At 45.8% G+C, this 16,551-nt stretch overlaps 1 protein-coding gene across 1 annotated transcript; it reads left to right on the top strand.

Annotated features, from left to right (window-relative positions):
- Window positions 1-308: 308 nt before the first annotated feature.
- On the top strand, window positions 309-3,498 carry LOC125590429. Its single transcript, XM_048763993.1, has 4 exons — window positions 309-525; window positions 1,642-2,985; window positions 3,075-3,199; window positions 3,352-3,498. The coding sequence occupies exons 1-4, from the start codon at window positions 309-311 to the stop codon at window positions 3,496-3,498; spliced, it is 1,833 nt and encodes a 610-aa protein (XP_048619950.1).
- Window positions 3,499-16,551: the final 13,053 nt, after the last annotated feature.

Raw genomic sequence — 16,551 nt, 5'->3', positions numbered from 1 at the left:
AGACCGATCGCCCCCCGAAGCCGGACAGAAATCTTCCCGCAGAGAGATCTCCTCAAAGAAACCAATCTGGGGATAAACGCGGCAGGAGGCCAGACGACAAAGGGAACGATAACAATCGTCGCAGAGTCAACATGTTCATCGGAGGATCGCAATTCTGCAACGATACGGTTTCGGCCATCAAAGCTTACCAGCGGAAGGCGGAGTCGAGCGCAAACTGGCCTACATGGTCGCCTACCCGAGATGATCAGAACTGCTCAATAACCTTCGCAAAGGAGGAAGCCTGCGGGATCGATCAACCTGATGTAGCCATGACCAGAGACATAGAAGAGGAGCTGAGTGAGACTGATGAGGATGAGCCAAGTGATGAGACTGCCGTAGAAGAGAGGTGTGAAGCTGAGGATACTGAAGAGAACCATAACCAGAGTGAGATACCATCTGAGCCAACCAGTGTGTGGAGTGGACCAATTACTAGATCAAGGCTGAGAGCACAAGAGGACAGGCTCCAGGAGATAGCCCAAATCGTGGGTCTTGGATCAAGACAAGGAGATCAAGATAAACCAGCCTGTTGGTTTAATTTAATTACTTTGTAAGGGCTTTGGTTATTAGGCTTTCATTTAATTTAAACCAAAGACAATTAGGATTTTAAAATAAACCAATTTCAATTGGATTAGGATTAGAATTAGAATTAAACCATCCTGGTTTACTTCTAGGGTTAGTTTGCGATTTTCTTTTAAGAAACAAGGGACGCCGCTTTTGCTTCCTCAACTTTCAATCTAAGAATTATTCAGTCAACTTTGTTGTCTTGTCTCTAGCTTTCTCTGTTCATCTCAAGAACATTGATCTCACTTAAAGGAAGAAATTCCTGGTGAATCCCATCTTAGACAATACAAGGTGATCTTACGTCTTTGAGTAGCAAACCATCCTTGGCGCCAACCCACAGGCTCAGGGAGACGTCCATAGTTCAAAGGAGAGCTAGTAGCCTCTTAGAACACTCCCTATCTGTCCACCTTCAAGTGATCCAGAGTTTAAGCCATACCCAGGCTGCACCAAGTGGTATCAGAGCCACTTGAAGGTTAGGGTTTACGATTTGTCTACTCAGATCATTCACTCCATCAAACACTTCTCTTATCTTTCTATCTGTTGTAAGCCAGCTGAGCCAACCCTGCAAATCAAAAAAAAAAAAAAAGAGATCTCTGATCCAAATCAAAAAAAAAGAAAGAAAGCTGAAGAGTAATCCAGCTAGCTGAAGAGAAATCCAGCTCAGGGTGGTAAAGTCAGCTGGTGCCTAAATCTCTTAATACTTTCTTTCTGATTCATTGGGGTTTAGTTCTAGATCTTAAGTGTAGAACTTTGTTTTTCAACTGAACTTGTGGGAAGAGCTGAGACTTGGCGATTTGAAACTTGAGTGAGAGAGAGATAATTTTGTTCTTGGCTTTGTGTTTTCTCTAACTATTTCAGGAACAATGAGTGAAGAGAGATGAGATGGAAAGCAACCAGAGAGTTCAGGAGAACCGGCTGTCCAGCAAATCAACCTCAACCAAGTTTAATTTGAGGCTATGATGGCTGAGATAACCAGAAGAATTCAAAATACTTACAACCTTGCTCAACAAGCTAATGAAAACTTACCTGGTGTTAATGCAGGGCAAGAGAGGGACGCGGTTGCTGCTGGAGCTCAGAGAGCACGCCTTGGACCTATAAGAGGGCCACGAGTTGAGATTGGGGGTCGTGGGATTTTTGGAGAACATTATCAAGAAGATTCAGCTGATGACAGTCATGATGGATCTCAGGCTAGTCAGCATGGTAGAAACTACAACCGCAGGCGACCAGCTACTGCTAACCTAGGCAATCTCAAGCTTAGAATCCCTCCATTCCATGGGAAGAATGACCCTGATGCTTACTTAGAGTGGGAGAAGAAGATTGAACTGGTTTTCAATTGCCAGCAGTTCACTGAGGAGAGAAAAGTGAGACTAGCAGCTACTGAATTCTGTGGATATGCTATTAGCTGGTGGGATCAGATTGCTACTACCAGGAGACGCAATGGAGACCCTCAAGTAGCTTCCTGGTTTGAGATGAAAACTGTGATGAAGAAGAGATTTGTTCCTAATCACTATGGAAGAGATCTACACCAGAAGTTGAGAAGGCTTTCTCAAGGATCTAAGAGTGTAGAGGACTATCACCAGGAGATGGAAACACTCATGTTAAAAGCTGACTTAGAAGAAGATGTAGAAGCTACTATGGCTAGATTCCAAGGAGGTCTTAACAGAGATATTCAAGACAGGTTGGAGCTACAAGAGTATGAGGACATGGATGAACTGCTACATAAGGCTATTTTGATTGAGCAGCAGAAAAAGAGGAAGAGCTCTACCCGGTCTTCATACACTCCTGCTTCAAAACCGGCCTACTCCAAGGAAGATAAGCCAGGGGATAAGTCCAAAGAAGGTTCTTCTTCAGTAGAGACCAAGAGAGATGACAAGGGTAAAGGACTATCCACATCTACTAAGACCAGGAACATTAAGTGTTTCAAGTGTCATGGCTTTGGTCACTATGCTAATGAGTGCACCAACAAGAAGGTGATGACTATCTTAGCCAACGGGGAGGTGATATCTGAAGAGGAGGACGCCGGCCAAGAGTCAGATGAGGAAGGCGTGGAGTACCCTGTCCGTGGAGAGCTACTAGTCACCAGAAGACTTCTCAATGCTCAACCTAAAGCCAAAGAAGATGACCAAAGGGAAAACTTGTTCCACACCAGATGCTTGGTTCAAGAAAAGGTTTGTAGCTTGATCATTGATGGAGGAAGCTGTACTAATGTAGCCAGTGCTGAGTTGGTGGAGAAGTTGGGTCTTCAAGTGTTCAAGCATCCTAAACCATATCTCTTGCAATGGATCAATGATGAGGGTGGATTAAAGATCACCAAGCAAGTGAAGGTCTTGCTATCAGTGGGAAAGTACCAGGATGAGATCACTTGTGATGTAGCACCCCTTGAAGGTAGCCACATTCTTCTTGGACGTCCATGGCAGTATGATAAGAGATCAGTACATGATGGCTTTACCAACAGATACACTTTTATCCATAAGGAGAAACAAGTTACCCTGGCGCCAATGACCCCTCAGGAGGTACACCAGGATCAGATGCATCTCAAAATGAAGAGAGGAGAGTCCAAGGCCGCCAGCAAGTCCTTGCTTTTGAAGAGACCAGCCAGGTAAGTAAACTCAACCTCTTTGCTACTGCCAAAGATATCAAAACTGCTGTGATTGAACAATCAAATTTGATACTAGTAGGTTATAAAGAATTGTTGAGCTCTGCTACTAACCCTGCTCCTAAATTCCAGAGGAGATTGAGTGTCTTTTGCAGGAGTATAGAGATGTGTTCCCAGAGGACAATCCAATAGGTCTGCCGCCTTTTAGGGGAATAGAGCACCATATTGATTTTGTACCAGGAGCTACTTTACCAAACCGTCCAGCATACAGGACCAACCCTGTGGAGACCAAGGAGCTTTAGAAACAAGTCAATGAGCTAATGGAGAAGGGACATATCAGGGAGAGTATGAGTCCTTGTGCTGTACCTGTCCTCTTGGTGCCCAAAAAAGATGGAAGCTGGAGGATGTGTGTGGACTGCAGAGCCATCAACAACATAACAGTTAAGTACAGGCATCCTATTCCTCGCTTAGATGATATGCTAGATGAGTTACATGGTTCATGTGTCTTTTCTAAAATTGATTTAAAGAGTGGTTACCACCAGATTAGAATGAAAGAAGGAGATGAGTGGAAAACTGCTTTTAAAACTAAGCTAGGATTGTATGAATGGCTTGTAATGCCTTTTGGGCTTACTAATGCACCTAGTACTTTCATGAGATTAATGAATCATGTCTTGAGTGCTTTGATAGGACGATTTGTAGTTGTTTACGTTGATGATATCCTGATTTACAGCAAGACTATGAAAGAACATGTTAACCACTTGAGACAAGTTCTAGATGTGCTCAGAAAGGAAAATCTGTACGCTAACTATAAGAAGTGTTCTTTTGGCGCATATAACCTTGTCTTTTTAGGTTTCGTTGTGACTTCACAGGGCATACAGGTTGATGAGGAAAAGGTGAAAGCTATCAGGGAGTGGCCGATTCCTAAATCTATTGGAGAGGTCAGGAGTTTTCATGGACTCGCTGGCTTCTACAGGAGGTTTGTGAGAGATTTCAGTACAGTTGCAGCACCACTGACTGAAGTAATCAAAAAGAGTGTAGGTTTCACTTGGGCACCAACCCAAGCAGAGGCATTTCAAATGCTAAAAGAGAAGTTAACAAGTGCTCCCTTAATTGCACTTCCTGACTTTTCTAAAACTTTTGAAATTGAATGTGATGCATCTGGTATTGCAATTGGAGCTGTGTTGATGCAGGATATGAAACCTATAGCTTACTTTAGTGAGAAATTAGGAGGCGCCACCTTGAACTATCCTACCTATGACAAGGAGCTGTATGCCTTGGTGAGAGCTTTACAAGTGTGGCAACATTACTTGTGGGCTAAGGAGTTTGTGATCCATACAGATCATGAATCCCTTAAACATCTCAAAGGGCAACGAAGCTGAACAAGAGACATGCCAGGTGGGTGGAGTTCATTGAGACCTTTCCTTATGTCATCCACTACAAGAAAGGTAAGGAGAATGTAGTGGCTGATGCACTCTCCAGAAGGTATACTCTTTTATCTTCGATGGAAACTAAACTCTTAGGATTTGAACATATCAAATTTTGCTATGCTAATGATCCTGAGTTTAAAGATGTGTTTAGAGAATCTGAGAAACATGTTAGTGGAAAATTCTACTAAGTAAAAGGATTTCTTTTCTATGATAACCGCCTGTGTGTTCCTAGTGGTTCTTTGAGAGAATTGTATGTTAGGGAAGCTCACGCAGGAGGGCTGATGGGACACTTTGGAGTCGCCAAAACACTCTCCACCTTGCAGGAGCACTTCTACTGGCCAAGTATGAAGAATGAAGTGGAGCGTGTGTGCTCAAGGTGTCTCGTGTGCAAGCAAGCCAAGTCTAAGGTCCAACCAACAGGTTTGTATACACCTCTCCCTATTCCTACGGCACCATGGATTGATATCTCTATGGACTTTGTCTTAGGATTGCCTAGAACTAGGAAAGGAAGAGATAGTATCGTTGTGGTTGTTGATAGATTTTCTAAGATGGCTCACTTCATACCTTGTCATAAAACTGATGATGCATCTTTGGTAGCTGATCTATTCTTTAGAGAAGTTGTTAGATTGCATGGTATGCCTAGGACTATAGTTTCTGATAGAGATACTAAGTTCCTTAGCTATTTCTGGAAAACTCTATGGGGAAAGTTGGGAACTAAGCTATTGTTTTCAACTACTTGTCATCCCCAAACTGATGGTCAAACTGAATCAGTCAATAGGACATTGTCTACTCTTTTGCGTGCCATCATTAAGAGTAACATTAGGACATGGGAGGATTGTTTACCACATGTAAAGTTTGCATATAACAGAGCAGTGCATTCAGCTACTAAACTCTCACCTTTTCAAGTTGTTTATGGTTTTAACCCATTGTCTCCTCTTGATTTATTTGCTTTACCTTTAAAAGAACAAACTAACCTTGATGGCAAGCAAAAGGCCGAGTTTGTTTTGTCTTTGCATGAACAGGTCAGGAAGAACATTGAGGAGAGGACCAAGATGTATGAGAGACAGAAGAACAAGGGGCGCAAGGAGCTAGTACTTGAACCGGGTGATCTTGTGTGGATTCACATGAGAAAAGAGAGGTTTCCTGTTGAGAGGAAATCAAATTTGCTACCAAGGAAAGATGGACCTTTCAGAGTGCTGAAGAGAATCAACAACAATGCCTACCAGATCGATCTTGAAGGGAAATACACAATCAGTTCTACTTTCAATGTTTCTGACTTGGATCCTTTTATTGCAGATGATTTGGATTTGAGGTCAAATCCTTTAAAAGGAGGAGGAGATGGTGTAGCCATGACCAGAGACATAGAAGAGGAGCTGAGTGAGACTGATGAGGATGAGCCAAGTGATGAGAATGTCGTAGAAGAGAGGTGTGAAGCTGAGGATACTGAAGAGAACCAGAGTGAGATACCATCTGAGCCAACCAGTGTGTGGAGTGGACCAATTACTAGATCAAGGCTGGGAGCACCAGAGGAGAGGCTCCAGGAGATAGCCAAAATCGTGGGTTTTGGATCAAGACAAGGAGATCAAGATAAACCAGCCTGTTGGTTTAATTTAATTACTTTGTAAGGGCTTTGATTATTAGGCTTTCATTTAATTTAAACCAAAGACAATTAGGATTTTAAAATAAACCAATTTCAATTGGATTAGGATTAGAATTAGAATTAAACCATCCTGGTTTACTTCTAGGGTTAGTTTGCGATTTTCTTTTAAGAAACAGGGGACGCCGCTTTTGCTTCCTCAACATTCAATCTAAGAATTATTCAGTCAACTTTGTTGTCTTGTCTCTAGCTTTCTCTGTTCAGCTCAAGAACATTGATCTAACTTAAAGGAAAGAATTCCTGGTGAATCCCATCTTAGACAATACGAGGTGTTCTTGTGTCTTTGAGTAGCAAACCATCCTTGGCGCCAACCCACAGGCTCAGGGAGACGTCCATAGTTCAAAGGAGAGCTAGTAGCCTCTTAGAACACCCCCTATCTATCCACTTTCAAGTGATCCAGAGTTTAAGCCATACCCATGCTGCACCACAACCTCACTGCGATCCGCTCGTCATAGACCTCGTCATACAAGATCTGGAAGTCGGAAGAGTACTCATTAACACGGGAAGCACGGTCAGTGTAATCTTCCGCGACACTCTCAATCGTATGATCATCGAACTCGGAGAAGTAACTCCAACTCCGAAACCGCTCACAAGCTTTTCAGGCGAAGTATCGATGACCTCGGGTCGATGCAGCTACCAATCATGGCCAAGGCGATCAAAAAAATCGTCAAATTCGCGGTAGTCGATCATCCTGCCATCTACAACGTGATCATGGGAACCCCATGGCTCAACGCTATGCAAGCCGTTCCATCGACGTACCACCTGGGTGTCAAATTCCCGACCCCAAACGGAGTCGCAGCTATCTGGGGATGTCAGAAACAGTCGCAACTGTGCTTCCTCGCGGAGCACAAGTTAAGGCAGATGACGACCTCTGCAACGGCAAATCGCAAACGTGCGAGGATTGATAAATCTTCGACAAAAAAAGTTTCAAGAAAAGACGATTTAACATCGTCTGCTGACGGAAACGCTTCGGGTGTCGAAACTCAACATGAGTCCGAAGCTGACACTACAACTCAACTGGAACATCCGGAAGAGAACACTGACCCAGCCACGATTATCACGATCAAGGCGGTCAGCACGGCGACAACCGCCGAGTGAAAACGCTCGCGGCATAAAACAGAACTACGAGATAGCTTGATCCTCGAAAGAGGTACGTAGGTAGCTCGTCGAAAGACGAGTTCAGCTATCCCCCTCTCTAAAAAGGGGGGGAGTGGGTGCGTATACTCGTATACTCCCACATAGGAAAAGATGCGTTATTGTAATCGAGTTCTTTAGAGATTTCGAAAATTTTTACGATCAATATGCGTCGCTCCTTTTTAAGACACTTGCAAAAGTCTCAGAACACGCCTAGAAAATCTACAAACGTTAATACTCTTGCCAGCAGCCTCGGCCCAAAACCGCAAAACAATCTCACTTCAGCACCGAAAATATACGTATAGTCTTCGAAATAACTGCGAGACGTCACCAAGTTAAAAATCGAGATGATACGAACAAATTGTCCGAACGCGACCACTACAAATCTTACACTCCGTTCGTCGATTGGCCCCGACGAACACATCAGCCGTCTTAAACAAACAAAACTTGATCACTATTTTGATCTTTGAACGTCCAACAAAAGGACGAAAGCGCACTACAAAAAAAAATCCGAAATTTTGGTCTAGCACTTCCAGTTGCTTTAAAAATTGTCTCTGGAAAGATGCTCGATTCGTACCATACAAGTCGCATAAGCCGAGAACCTATCGCGGACTTTAAATCGGTACGAATCAGGTAGAAATCGCAACAGGAAAACCAATAGCCGGCTAGTCACCGCACAAACCTTAAAACCGAGAATAAACCTAGGTCTTGCCCTAAACCCATCGCATTGGTCTCAGACATCTCAAAGACATGATATCTAAACGATACGAGATCCTAAAACATGTCTCTTCGTTTATATCTCAACGTTCCCGAAAGATCGTAAATAATTTTTACGAAAACTCACGTCTCGAACAAACCAACAGATTGAACGCCTCAACGAAGTTAAATATGAGAAGACAACTCATGTTTACTTCAAACCCACTCAAAACGAAGTAACTCAAACAAACATCCATTATATAAACCGCATAGCGGTAGGGGTTCAAAGCCACCAACGGCCAGTCCCGATAAAAACGGCCAAAACAGGCCCATACAAAGTTCGAAGGCCACACTCGGCCAGACATAAATGAACAAAGGCCACACTCGGCCGCTAAATACTAGATAAGGGAAAAACGTCTTCCCGTCAAAACACTGACAGATCAAAGTTAAAATTGCCGGACAAGGAAGCTCTGAATGCATCCGCGGGATAGTTCACTTCCTCATCGTCACCGGCAAAATCAGTCGTGGTTTCTATGGTATCAGGAGAAACCGGGATGGGATCCAAGAATCCCTGAATCTTCCCATCGATCGGAGGAATGAGCGTCTCAGCGTGAGCATGATCCTTCATGCCACCCTTCATCCGCCCACGTCTTCCAAAGGCTCCTGACAGAGCCGCGACACTTACGGAAGTCGCCCAGCTAGTTGAAAGCGTCCTTAAGATTCCCGTACTCAACTTGGAAATGAGAAGCGCAAGTCTTCATCACCTTGGCAATTTCCCTCTTGCCCTTCCGTTCCGCCCTACGAATAGCCCTGGCATGATCACGAGCGAGTTGAGCATCTCGCGCCAACATCTCGTCTCGCATACGAGCAAGATCCTTTTCCGCCTTCTCCGCTTTAAAGTGATAGATCATGTCCTCTCTATGGCTTGCCTCAATGGCCAATCCAAGAAGTTCAAGCCCTATTGATGATACGCGATCCTTCCGCGATGACTTTCGGCCTCCCCGACTCGCTCGTGGCCAGAGGAGCATCGAAGCCCGACGGAAGACCAACGAAGAAATCATCAAAGTCCGGAATAGGGACCTCGCTCGTACCGCTTCCATCGCCGAAATCAAGGTCCGGATCCCATCCTGGAAGCATTCAATCGTCCACCGAAAACTCCAGGTCACCGAGGTCAATATCTCTCCCCTTCGAAGAGTTCAGCCCCGTCGCAATCGTGGGAGCGGCGTCGGGACCTTGGTCATCAGGCTCGGAATCACTCCTTGTTTCTCCGTCCAAAGCAGGACTAGGATGCACAAACCTCAGCGCCTTTCAAACTCTCATCGGCGTAAAGGAAGTCCAGAAAAAAGGATCCCTCACCGCAATAATGTCCTCAGGAAATGAAGCAAGAGGGTTGATGAAGGGACAATCGTTCGGCAACCTCCAGAACAATGGGATACAACTCTCCTCAACGGACGCGGCGTCTACACGAACGAAGAAGAAAAACTTCTTCCACGAGTTGAAGTTAGAAGTAAACCCCTTTACCACTGACATGAATTTCCGAGGAACCAGCATGTACGTGTCAGTATCCTTGATGATCTGTAACCGAAGAAGCGCTTCGAAGTGATCGACGGTGAGGGAGAGACCATGCTCGTAGCTCAGGATCAGGTCTCCAATGAGGTGCTGGATGCCAAGAGGATTCAGTTTCCTTATCGCCACCCCGAAACGATCCAACACACGGACGATAATCTCGAGGATCGGGAACCACAAACGGCAGCACACTACGAATGCTTCGTAACAAGTAAAGTAACCCTCCGGGGGACTACTAGCGCATTCTCCTTGACGAGGAACCCTGAATTCCACCGCGTCCGAAATATGGTAGAACGACCGCATGACCTCGAGTAATTCACTAGTACTCCTACTTGGTGCACTTACCTCCACCGGGCGATGGTTCATGACCGGGAACGATTTTTCTTTGGGAGGCGTCATCGAACCGTAACACACCACCCACCATGCCTCGTTCTCGGCTGGGTCTACCGAATGAGGAACGAATTCCATCTTCGGCACTCGAAGCTCTTCAGAAACGTTCGCGGGCAAGGACATTTTCTTCGAACTCCTCTTTTTACTCGACATCTCGTGTTTTTCTTTTTTATCAAGAAGGAAAGAAGAAGAACTTTGCAAAAATCCTCTCTATGACAATGATTAAGTGTAAAGATTGTGAAGAAATTACCTCCCTTCTTATAGGCATGAGAAATTACTATTTACTTGCGGATTTTTGGACACGAACTTCGCCCAAATACACCAATCTCGTCCGAACTCGCCATACCGCGCATTGGGATCTCACTAGAAATCCATGCTCCCAACGAGCTGGGGGGATAACTGTTGGGGTCGAAAATGGTTGCGATGAAGTTAACGTCCAAATCCCCGAAGAAGAAAACGTAAAAACCTTCTTCGACAAATAGTTTTTCGAAATAGATTCTTCTTTACGAAAAGCTTTGCGGAGGAAATGCGAGTCATCGGACAAGAGCTCGAAAAGGGTCGCTACGCAGCGACCGAACGCAAAAGCTCGGTCGCTACGCAGCGACCGAACGCAAAAGCTCGGTCGCTACGCAGCGACCGAACGCAAAAGCTCGGTCGCTACGCAGCGACCAAACGCAAAAGCTCGGTCGCTACGTAGCGACCGAGCGTCCATTCCGCTCGGTCGCTACGTAGCGACCGAGCTCGAGCCAAAACTCGGTCGCTACGTAGCGACCGAGCTCGAGCCGAAGCTCGATGAAATGGCGGGGGAACGTGAAATGGGTTCGCTACGGTCTCCTGGAGATAACATCGAAGGGTAGACGAGGAGCCGAAGCTCGGTCGCAACGTAGCGACCGAGCTCGAGCCAATGTTCGGTCGCTACGTAGCGACCGAGCGCTCTTCCGAAACGTTGATATGACATTAGTTCATGCATTCTCGTCTACCCTTCGATGTTATCTCCTGGAGACCGTAGCGAACCCATTTCACGTTCCCTGCCATTCTAAGTTATCGATCAAACTTTACCGTAAATACCGTGAAAAGTTCGTTCTTTATCGAAAGAAGCCGTAATAAACGCTTCGAGTCAGAAGACGGCCCAAAAGGACCTAAGACATGGCTCGAGGCCCGACTTACGATTTCTTAACCAACAGCCCGTGAGCCGCATAGCGGTTTACGCTTGGTTCGCAAGGAAAGATAAATGTCAAGTTTCCGCGGATAAATACGAAATTTTGAAGATAATTACGAAGATCGGAAAAAAATGGAATATCTCCATTTTTATGCTATGGCGGCTTAAGGGCAGAAGAGGAAAAGCGTAAACCGGCCTAGGAGCCAGTATATAAGGAGTTCTAGGCGAGAGGCATGGGGAGGACTTTTCTCAGAGCAAACTTAGCACTTAGAGCAATTAGGCATATTTCCGTTTTTGTTATTCGAGCTGTGACTCAAACCCGCCCCGCTGACCCGCCAACCCGCGGGTTACAAAGTTTTTTTTCTCAAAAAATCCGATCCGCACAACCCGCGAACAAATATATTTGTACCCGCACCCGCCCCGCTTAATTTTGCGGATAACCCGCGGGACCCGCGGGTTATATTTTTATTTTAAAAAATATTTATTTAATTTAATTTTTTTAAAATATAATATAAATAATATATTTATAATTAAAATTTAAAAAATTTTAAAATATTTTGATTATTATTTTTTAAAATTCCCATATTTTCTTTACAAAATATACATTTTTACAAAAAAATATATTTAAAAAAAAAAAAAATGTAAAAAAAAAAAAATTGCGGGTTGGCGGGTACCCGCGTTTCAAAATCCACCAACCCGCACCCGCCCCGCATAAAATGCTCATAACCCGCACCCGCACCCGCGAATCGATTTTTCTAAATTGTTCGACCCGCACCCACCCCGCGGCGGATCAAACGGGCCGGACCCCGCGGGTAAAAACTCATATTCCCAGGCCTAAGCCCAGGCTCTTACCTTGTTGTAACGCTCAAACGCGAATTCGGAATAAGATCTACTTTGCTCTCTTTTCGATTTCTTATACTTTATCGTTGTTATTCTTGTGTTCTGATTGCTTGGCGTGTGATATTAGCAGATATCTGGGACCTCTGGGAAATTATGGTTTTCCTAGTTTCCTTATTTAAACGGAAATCGATAGTGCGAATTTCGGTTTCCACAGTTTGGCGCTAGAAGGAAGGGGGTACGGATCAATCTAACTCTCAACCACATCACGCTCAACCAGACATGTCAACTGACGAGGCGGATAACTTCCAGACTCGTCTTAACGGAAGCAGTGGCACTGACCTCCACACTCCCGCAGCGGACGTATCCGCGGCCAACGCACCAGCCAATGCCGCGGTGCTCGAAGAGTTTAAAAAGATGTTCGCCACCTACAAAAAAAGGTCGGAAGAACAGGATAAGCTCGTGAGCACCTTGACCAAACAAGTTGAAAATTTAACGGCAAGGACTCGAGCAATCCGCCCCCGCGGAACCACTAAAGTCTGCGGGAAAAGACTCGACTTCGCAACCCCACTCGACAGGCTTGGAGCCGTGCAGGAACGACCTTCGGGTCAAAACCCTAGCGAGAAATCTCCCATCGAAAAGGGAAACCCTGAAAGTCCTCCGCCTCCCGTGAAGGCTTCGGGGGAAAACAGAGTCGAGCACGTCGACCTGGATCCTAGCGATGTCTCCAACGATACTGATGAGGACGTCGACAGACATCCAAGGAGGACCAGAAGCCGATTCGCTCGGGAAAGCTCTCCGTTTGACAAACCAATGACAGAAGAGGAGGAAATTCTCTATTGGAACGAACAAGAAGAGCTGGCTGAAAAGCAAACCGAGTTCACTCGCAGTAAACGCCGACAGGCTCGGAAATCTGCTGGCGTGACGTCGGATATCCGCGATCTTCGCGACTATATCACCAAGACTGCGGCAGAAGTAAGAGCCGTGAAATCCCAAATCCATCACGCTACCAGCGCTGCACCCGAGATCGACAGGCTGCGGGAAGGGGCTCGGAAGACCCCCTTCACCACTAGCATCTCAGATATGAGGGTATCCGATCCAATAGAGTTGAGCACGTCGACCTGGATCCTAGCGATGTCTCCAACGATACTGATGAGGACGTCGACAGACATCCAAGGAGGACCAGAAGCCGATTCGCTCGGGAAAGCTCTCCGTTTGACAAACCAATGACAGAAGAGGAGGAAATCCTCTATTGGAACGAACAAGAAGAGCTGGCTGAAAAGTAAACCGAGCTCACTCGCAGTAAACGCCGACAGGCTCGGAAATCTGCTGGCGAGACGTTGGATATCCGCGATCTTCGCGACTATATCACCAAGACTGCGGCAGAAGTAAGAGCCGTGAAATCCCAAATCCATCACGCTACCAGCGCTGCACCCGAGATCGACAGGCTGTTGGAAGGGGCTCGGAAGACCCCCTTCACCACTAGCATCTCAGATATGAGGGTATCTGATCCGGGAAAACTCAAAGTACCGAGGTATGATGGTACGATCGATCCGAAGGTGCACCTTCAGGCTTTCCACATCATGATGGGAAGAGCGAGGCTGAAGGACGGCGAAAAAGATGCTGGCTACTGCCGCCTGTTCGTCGAGAATCTGGATGGGGCAGCCCTCGAATAGTTCGCACGCCTTAAGCGAAACTCTATCGAAAGTTTCCAACAGCTCGCATCGTAATTTCTCAAGCAATACTCTATTTTCATAGATAGAGAAACTTCTGATATCGATCTCTGGAGTCTGTCCTAGAGGGAAGACGAACCACTCCGCGAGTTCATCAGCCGATTCAAGTTGGTAATGTCTAGGGTCAGCGGGATAAGCGACAAGGTGGCCATTGATGCGCTCAGAAAGGCACTCTAGTACAAGTCAAAATTCAGAAAATGGATTGCCCATGGCAAACCGCGGACGATCCAGGACGCCCTCCACAAGGCAACGGACTACATCATGATCGAGGAAGAAACAAAAGTCTTATCACAAAAACATAAGTCGGCGAGACCATCCTCGAAAGATGTAGATCCAAAAACGAAGAAGAAGAACCCACGTAACGACAAGTATGTCCATCACGAGGGGGAAGGTCTCCAAGGAGCACACAATTACGCGATTAGCTTGGACCAAGGCCGAACCACGGGTAATACATGGACTCGCAATCAAGGATATGACGAAAATACCTTCTGCGAGTTCCACCAGTCCCGAGGACACTCCACGACTAACTGCAAAGTCTTGGGAGCAAGGCTGGCCGCGAAGCTACTAGCTGGAGAGCTCTCGGAAGTGACCAGCGTGAAAGATCTCATCCTCGAGACCGATCGCCCCCCGAAGCCGGTCAGAAATCCTCCCGCGGAGAGATCTCCTCAAAGAAACTAATCTGGGGATAAACGCGGCAGAAGGCCGGACGACGAGGGAAACAATAACAATCGTCGCATAGTCAAGATGATCATTGGAGGATCGCATTTCTGCAACGATACGGTTTCATCCATGAAGACTTACCAGCGGAAGGCGGAGACGAGCGCAAACTGGCCTACATGGTCTCCTACCCGAGATGATCAGAATTGCTCAATCACTTTCACGAAGGAGGAAGCCGGCGGGATCGACCAACCTCACTGCGATCCGCTCGTGATAGATCTCGTCATACGAGATCTGGAAGTCAGAAGAGTACTCATTGACACGGGAAGCACGGTCAATGTAATCTTCCGCGACACTCTCAATCGGATGAGCATCGAACTGGGAGAAGTGACTCCAACGCCGAAACCGCTCACGGGTTTTTCAGGCGAAGTATCGATGACCCTCGGGTCAATCCAGCTGCCAGTCATGGCCAAGGAGATCACGAAAATCGTCGAATTCGCGGTGGTTTATCATCCTGCCATCTACAACGTGATCATGGGAACCCCATGGCTCAACGCCATGCAAGCCGTTACATCAACGTACCACCTGGGTGTCAAATTCCCTACCCCAAACGGAATCACAGCTATCTGGGGATGTCAGAAACAGTCGCGACTATGCTTCCTAGCGGAGCACAAGTTAAGGCAGATGACAACCTCTGCAACGGAAAATCACAAGCGCACGAAGATAGATAAATCTTCGGCCGAAAACGTTTAAAAAAAAAATGATTTAACATCGTCTGCTGACGCAAACGCTTCGGGTGTCGAAAATCAACACGAGTCTGAAGCCGACACTACGACTCAACCGGAACATCCGGAAGAGAACGCTGACCCGGCCACGGTCATCACGATCAAGGCGGTCAGCACGGCGACAATTGCCGAGTAAAAAATGCTTGCGGCATAAAATAGAACTACGAGATGGCTTGATCCTCGAAAGAGGTACGTAGGCAGCTCGTCGTAAGACGAGTTCAGCTATCCCCCTCTCTAAAAAGGGGGGAGTGGGTGCGTATACTCGTATACACCCACATAAGAAAAGATGTGTTATTGTAATCGAGGTTTTTAAACATTTCAAAAAATTTTTACTACAATATGCGTCGCTCCTTTTTAAGACACTTGCGCTTCAATTAACGCAAAAGTCTCAGAACACGCTTAGAAAATCGAAAAAAACGTTAAGACTCTTGTCAGCAGCCTCATACGGCCCAAAATCGCAAAACAATCCCTCTTCAGCACCAAAAATATACGTATAGTCTTCGAAATAACTGTGAGACGTCGCCAAGTTAAAAGTCGAGGCGATGCGAACAAATTGTCCGAACACGACCACAAAAACCTTACACTCCGTTCGTCGATTGGCCCCGACGAACACATCAGCCGTCTTAAACAAACGCAACTTGATCACTCTTTTGATCTTCGAACGTCCAACACAAGGACGAAAGCGCGCTCAAAAAAAAATCCGAAATTTGGGTTTAGCACTTCCAGTTGGCTTAAAAATTGTCTCTGGAAAGATGCTCGATTCGTACCATACAAGTCATATAAGCCGAGAACCTATCGCGGACTTTAAATCGGTACGAATCAGGTTGAATTCACAACAGGAAAATCTATAGCCGGCTACTCACCGCACAAACCTTAAAACCGAGAGTAAACCTAGGTCTTGCCCTAAACCCATCGCATTGGTCTCAGACATCTCAAAGACATGATATCTAAACGATACGGGATCCTAAAACATGTCTCTCCGTTCATATCTCAACATTCCCGAAAGTTCGAAATAATAAATAATTTTTACGAAAACTCACATCTTGAACAAACCAACAGATCGAACGCCTCAACGAAGTTAAATATGAGAAGACAACTCATGTTTACTTCAAACCCACTCGAAACAAAGTAACTCAAACAAACATCCATTATATATAAACCGCATAGCGGTAGGGGTTCAAAGCCACCAACGGCCTGTCCCGATAAAAATAAAAACGGCCAAAACAGGCCCATACAAAGTTCGAAGGCTACACTCGGCCGGACATATATGAACGAAGGCCACACTTGGCCACAGAATACTAGATAAGGGAAAAA

This window comes from Brassica napus, chromosome C7, assembly GCF_020379485.1.
Source record: "Brassica napus cultivar Da-Ae chromosome C7, Da-Ae, whole genome shotgun sequence".
NCBI classification, from domain to species: Eukaryota; Viridiplantae; Streptophyta; class Magnoliopsida; order Brassicales; family Brassicaceae; genus Brassica; species Brassica napus.
The sequence above is the reverse complement of the archived record's forward strand: the minus strand, read 5'-3'. Positions and strand labels throughout refer to the sequence as shown.

What these genes read in the sequence shown, in the direction of transcription:
- LOC125590429 (XM_048763993.1), top strand. Translation starts at nt 309, where the DNA reads ATGACCAGAGACATAGAAGAGGAGCTGAGTGAGACTGATGAGGATGAG. An exon ending in TGATGTAGCACCCCTTGAAG is followed by an intron (nt 2,986 to 3,074) that starts GTAGCCACATTC and finishes TTTATCCATAAG; the next exon opens with GAGAAACAAGTTACCCTGGC. An exon ending in CTTTTGAAGAGACCAGCCAG is followed by an intron (nt 3,200 to 3,351) that starts GTAAGTAAACTC and finishes TGTCTTTTGCAG; the next exon opens with GAGTATAGAGATGTGTTCCC.